The sequence below is a fragment of the Taudactylus pleione genome, unplaced genomic scaffold (assembly GCF_031769625.1).
Source record: "Taudactylus pleione unplaced genomic scaffold, aTauple2 ptg001745l, whole genome shotgun sequence".
In the NCBI taxonomy this organism is placed as follows: Eukaryota; Metazoa; Chordata; class Amphibia; order Anura; family Myobatrachidae; genus Taudactylus; species Taudactylus pleione.
This window is the reverse complement of record NW_028286142.1, coordinates 759933-765932: the sequence shown is the minus strand read 5'-3', so window position 1 is coordinate 765932 and position 6000 is coordinate 759933. Positions and strand designations below refer to the sequence as shown.

The 6000-nt window shown below is 44.4% G+C and overlaps 1 protein-coding gene across 3 annotated transcripts in view; it reads right to left on the bottom strand.

The window, feature by feature from the left end:
- Nucleotides 1–1824: 1824 nt before the first annotated feature.
- The window catches only part of MINPP1 (multiple inositol-polyphosphate phosphatase 1), a 113027-nt gene continuing 108851 nt past the window's right edge, over nt 1825–6000 (bottom strand). For 2 of the 3 annotated variants that reach the window (XM_088464664.1, XM_088464665.1), the window contains one exon: nt 1825–2433. In XM_088464664.1, the coding sequence (XP_088320790.1) occupies nt 2034–2433 (400 nt within the window). In that variant the 3' untranslated portion in view covers nt 1825–2033. The remainder of the gene's footprint in view (nt 2434–6000) is intronic. The other variant, XM_088464666.1, reaches the window with a different exon arrangement.

Genomic DNA, 6000 nt, shown 5'->3' with positions numbered 1-6000 from the left:
GCATTACAACCCTGAGCTAGGAAATACCATCATTTAATGTACTATATTTAGACATGCATAGAATGTATTATTGAAATGTTATTTTTAAAACACCTCAGATAATATAAAGTCTCAATTCCCCTTCAAGACTGCTTTTATAAGACTGGTGCATTCCCACACCTTTCACATGATCTTCCAAGATCCGCGGTGTGCGTATAATAGTAGTTTTATGTCCTCACCCAGAGACACATTATTGATGGATTAAGAACCACCTTGTGCCATCCCATAATAACACAAAATAATATGTAAATGTAAGCCTAAGATAAAAATTCCAATTACAGATCGTGATAGCATGCTGTTTGCTATCAAAGGGTGGACTGTCGAAGCTGGATAACTGACTGAGACAAGACCAGTTTAAAAATTGTATCGCAGCGACGCCATCTTGCGACTGGCCGCAAGACGCCATTTTGCGAATGGCCGCCTAAGCGCCATTTTAGATAAACATAGCGTCCTTATATCAAACTCCGCATACTCACACATTACATATTCACACATAAGGTTTAATAAGCTTTAAAGTATAAGATTTAAGTTGGTTCAGTTAGTATAAATGCTGTGAAATAAAGATATTTGATAACTAGGGTTTTATACATGCTAAGAAAGCAGTGTTTGGTTTTGTACTGATGCGTACTCTTTCAACAGAATTCCGGTACTATCGGTGTGGAGATTGCATCACGCATTCTCAACTTATGGACCGCAGAGACTTCAAGCAACAAAATGTATAACTGTTAGGATTTTGCATGGGGGCGGGAGGGCAGAAACCCCCAGTTGTTAGAGGCTGGGTGAGTCTATTTGAACCAGCCTGTTAAACTCTCTGTAACAGATGCTTCCTCCCCAGCAACAAACTTCTCTATTGTCCGGTCTATTCTGGGGGGGGTATAAATATGTGTGCTCAAACACTGGGATTTTAGTCTTCTTGCTGAATGACGACGGGGTTTCTTGCTGATGCCTATCATCTGGTCCGGAAGCGCTGCATATGTATACTGTACTTGGGGTCTGTATAATTCCTTTGCGTCTAATTGTGTCTGGATCAATAGCGTGTTACTGACTGTACTTTTTACTTGAATAATACTTGTGCATCGGAACCACACGTTCCAAGTCTGGAGTCTTTTATTTACTGTATGACTGCGTACGCAAATTAGCGTCATCCTTAGAGGTTTATAGGTAGGATTTTAGAAGGTACAGGCAGGGGTATATAGAGGTTCTGATCCAGTATCGTTACCTTACACCCCTAACCCTGCACCCAATACTGTATCCTTTCACCCCTAACCTAAATGATTTTGCTGGTGGCTGCTGTTTATTCAAAGGAGTTTAAATTTTTGGGAAAAATGTATATATCCTTATTATATTCATCATGGGGAAGGGCCCACGTGACAGCTGAGGACAGCGATGTGACTGCAGCCGGGCTGTGTCCACCTCCAGCCCCCCCACGGTAGATTTGCCACCAGGGGGTAGATTTACTAAAATTTCTGCTGGACATGTGGGACTGGAGGAACCTGCTTGTGGGGGGATCCAGGGGATAGTATTATTCTTAAACCATCCCCTCCCCCTCCCCCCCTAAAAGTAAAGACTAGATCCGCCACTGCCCAGAACATTCTCAGGATGCTCCGGGCATTGCTGTAATCACCGGCGATTGTGGCCCTGCCACTATGAGACATCACAAGGAGGGGGAGTGGCCTGCACCAGGCCCACAAATAGTGTTATATATATCAAAATGGCCCCCGGTAGAGGAAATGTTCCCCACCCCTGTAAAAGTGTGCTTATGCTTGTATTGACAACATTACAGTATGACGTCAGGTCTTTATTTTGATCACTAACAGAGGACAGTGTGAATAAGGCTATAAGGAGAGGACCACACCACACAATCCACATCTCCAGAATAATTTTGTCTGGATAAATGTAATAGAAAAAAAAACACAAGCAAATTAAATGAACATAAAAGAATAGGGAGCATGGTAATATGTAGGATATAATAATCCATATGCAGTTAGTCTGTCTCATAGTTCATCCTCAGCGGTATGAGCAGCTTTTGTGAGTTCACATTCTTCTTTAACATGGCAGCTGTCAAGGAGGTGGCTGTACTGCTTCTTCAAGTCATCAAACAGACAGACGGACTGCTGTGAGTGGGGGAAAGGAAGGAGGTCTTCATTCAGCAGCATTTGCACTTGGTACTCTTCCTTAGGACTCTCAGCCAAGTCACAGTGGTATAGGACGAATACCAAGTTTGAAGCATAAGGTACAATTCTGCCGGTGCGGAACTGGTGTCCATATGCAGTGGTGAAGTTGTCAGCGGTAAGAGGTTTCTCATCCTTAAACAGCCCCATTAGTGCCAGCAGCGGCAACAATGTCTCTGCATGTCCAAAATGCATGACCACGGGGGTGGAGATTTGCTGGGACCTACAAGATACAAATTTATTATTAATGTGCAGTTTTTTGATTCATTTGTGTTGAAGAGCTGTGTTATATACTGTATGTAATTTTAGTGGAAAAGAGGGGAACGCGCCGCCGCCCCCCCCCCCCACAGGATAGGCAAACATTCTGACCATCAGCATAAGGAGAGTATTCTTCTAGTGTATTATTTATACAGCACCAGTTACTGTACCACTCCCCTATTTTATTGTTTCTGAACTTGATACAACAAAGGCTGCAGTATTCTGTATTCCTGCACTAGGATGGGTTACAACATCACCAATTACTAATTCTAGGAGGTTGAACTCGGGATGCAGTTAGGAAGCCGACTGCCGTCTTCCTGACTGTCAAATCCCGGCAAGGTACTAATGACAGGCATCAAAATCCCGACGCCTGTCACTAGATCTACAGATCAAAGGTATGCCGGGCGCAGACAGCCACGGGGGGGAGGTGGGCAGGGTTAGGTTAGGGGCTCCCGTGTGGACTTAGGGTTAGGCACCCCCCCAGAAGGGTTAGGCTAGGGGAAGGGGGGGGGTTATGGTTAGGGCACCCCCGGGGAGAGGTTAGGGCCGGCAGTATTACATACTGATTCCGCTTAAATCATATAAGCCTCCTCTCTCATAATGTCCGGGAGATTTCTCCTTGGTGTAGGCCTCAGAGCGAGATCCTGCCCATTTCCCTAATGAATCAGGCCAGGCTTTTATGACACAATTTGCTGGAAATTCATAGCCCCACCTTTCATCGTGTGATAATGTGAACTGCTAGAAGGGCCATGATTAGGCAAATCATGACCCCCGCACTTGCCCTGTCGAAGGGGAGGTGTATAAATTAGGCGTGTATGATTTAAATGCCTGTTAACTAGTATTTTATATTTGGAATAAAAATACAAAAGGAAAAATGCAAAGATCAGACAGTTATGGTGGTCATTTTGAGGGCTGAACCAATACTTGGGAGAAGGAATCCTATTAATTCACTGGGAACCTGTGGTGTCATTGAGTATTGAGGCACAACGTGTGTCGTGCCAGCTACACAACTATGCTGAAATGTACAGCTTCCGGCAAGCAATATGGCAGCATTTCATGAGACATTGGTGTCCATGCTAAATAAAAGGAAATAAATGGACCACACTGGTATTACTGGCCATGCTAATTGTATTCCAAGTCTTGCCAAACGCTATACAATATACACTAAACCTCAATATCTATTTTTATTTTATTTAAAAGTACTGGTTTGGGCAGCTGCCAACTGGGTTAATGCCAATTGAAGTTCTCCTTAAAATATGAATAATACTTATGAGTGCCAGTGTGCACTGCACACGCTCACTGCAATCTACTATCAGACTCAGGCATGCCAACCATTGGACATCATTCTACATGGGCAGCTGACTAAATTGATTGCACCATGGCGGCAGTGCATACAGATAGAAGAGTTGTTCATTCTGCACACATTCAATGAATGAAAGATCAATGATACAATACTATAGCCAACAGTTCACTTCAGGCAAAGCATCAAAGATGAGTTCAAGGACCTGAAGTTCAGTAGTGATATTTCTGTTTGGAAAGAGTCATTTATATTTTTACAAATCCTCTTTGGTTCAGTCAGCTATAGTGCTACTTTATTATACATTTGGTATAACACTTTGGAAAACAAACACAGAGAGTTTATTGTATTATGCTGGCTTATTTTCAGTAGGCGTCATTGTACATATCACTCTACTAGAGCTAGCATTCTAAATTCACCTTCGAACCATGTTTATTTTCTACTGTTATTCTGTATTAACAACAACTATCAGACAGGAAATTCTACAGGTATGACAAGCAGTGTAGTAGGTGAACAGTAAAAGCTGCTACCTATTACTACAGTATTATTTATTTATTACCAGTTATTTATATAGCGCACACATATTCCGCAGCGCTTTACAGAGAATATTTGTCCATTCACATCAGTCCCTGTCCCAGTGGAGCTCATCTATATTCCCTACCACATGCTCACATATATACACACACACACGGGTTAATTTTTGTTGGGACCCAATTGTATATTTTTGGAGTGTGCGAGGAAACCAGAGCACCCGGGAGGAAACCCGGGCAGGCACAGGGAGAATATACAAACTCCATACGTGAGGACATCATATCCCATCAACCCTCAGCACTCCTCCCCCTCCTTGCCCTTACCACCCCTCCCCTTCTGTCTCACCAACTCTGACATCCTTCTCCCCTGCTTCTGGAGAGGAAGTCATGGCCCTCATCCGGTCCTCCCCTCCTTCCACCTCCCCTCATGACCCTTTCCCTTCCCGTCTCCCCTCCCACCTGTCTCCTTCTGCCTGTTCCCATCTGGCTCACCTCCTTAATCTCTCCCTATCATCTGGCACTGTCCCTTCTGCATTCAAACATGCTCTTGTCTTCCCCATTCTTAAAAAACCTACCCTTGATCCTAACATACTTTCTAACTTTTCGACCCATCTCTCTTCTCCCTTTTGCTTCCAAACTCCTTGAGCGTATTGTCTACAACCGCCTTACCACCTTTCTTTCCTCCCACTCCCTCCTTGACTCATTTCAATCTGGCTTCCGATCTCTCCACTCCACTGAAACTGCCCTCACGAAAGTCAGCAACGACATCCTTGCTGCCAAATCCAAGGGCCACTACTCTTTGCTCATTCTCCCTGACCTCTCTGCTGCATTTGACACTGTAGACCACCCTCTCCTCCTGCAAATCCTTTACTCTCTCGGTTTACGTGACACTGCCCTCTCCTGGCTTTCCTCCTACCTCTCTGATCATTCCTTCGCTGTGTCCTCTCATGACTCCTTTTCCCCTCCACTTTCACTAAAGGTAGGAGTTCCCCAAGGTTCTGTTCTTGGACCTCTCCTTTTCTCCCTATATACATCCTCTTTAGGTGAACTCATTAACTCCTTTGACCTCCAATATCATCTCTATGCAGATGATACTCAAATTTACCTTTCCACCCCTGAGCTCTCCCCCTCGCTCCTTACCCGTATCTCCAACTGTCTCTCTGCTGTCTCTTCGTGGATGTCAGAGCGCTTTCTTAAACTTAACATGTCTAAGACTGAGCTGATCATCTTCCCACCCTGTTCCACTACATCACTTTCCACAATTTCATTATCTATTGATGGCACAACTATCTCCTCTAGCCCCAAAGTGCGCTGTCTTGGAGTTATCCTAGACTCTTCCCTCTCCTTTAAACCGCACATTCAGCACCTCTCGCAGTCCTGCCATTTTCCCCTAAAAAATATCTCCAGGATTAAACCCTTCCTCACCCAGGATGCCACTAAAACCCTCATCCACTCACTGGTCATATCCAGATTGGACTACTGTAACCTTCTCCTAGCTGACCTCCCAGTCTCTCACCTCTCTCCACTACAATCTGGTCTCAATGCTGCTGCTCGGCTCATCTACCTCTCCAGACGTTCTACATCTGCTTCCCCTCTCCTTCAAGCCCTACACTGGCTCCCCTTCCCCTTCAGATGCCAATTCAAGGTTCTTACATTTGCCTACAAAGCCCTCACCAAATCCACACCTACATACATTTCTGAACTT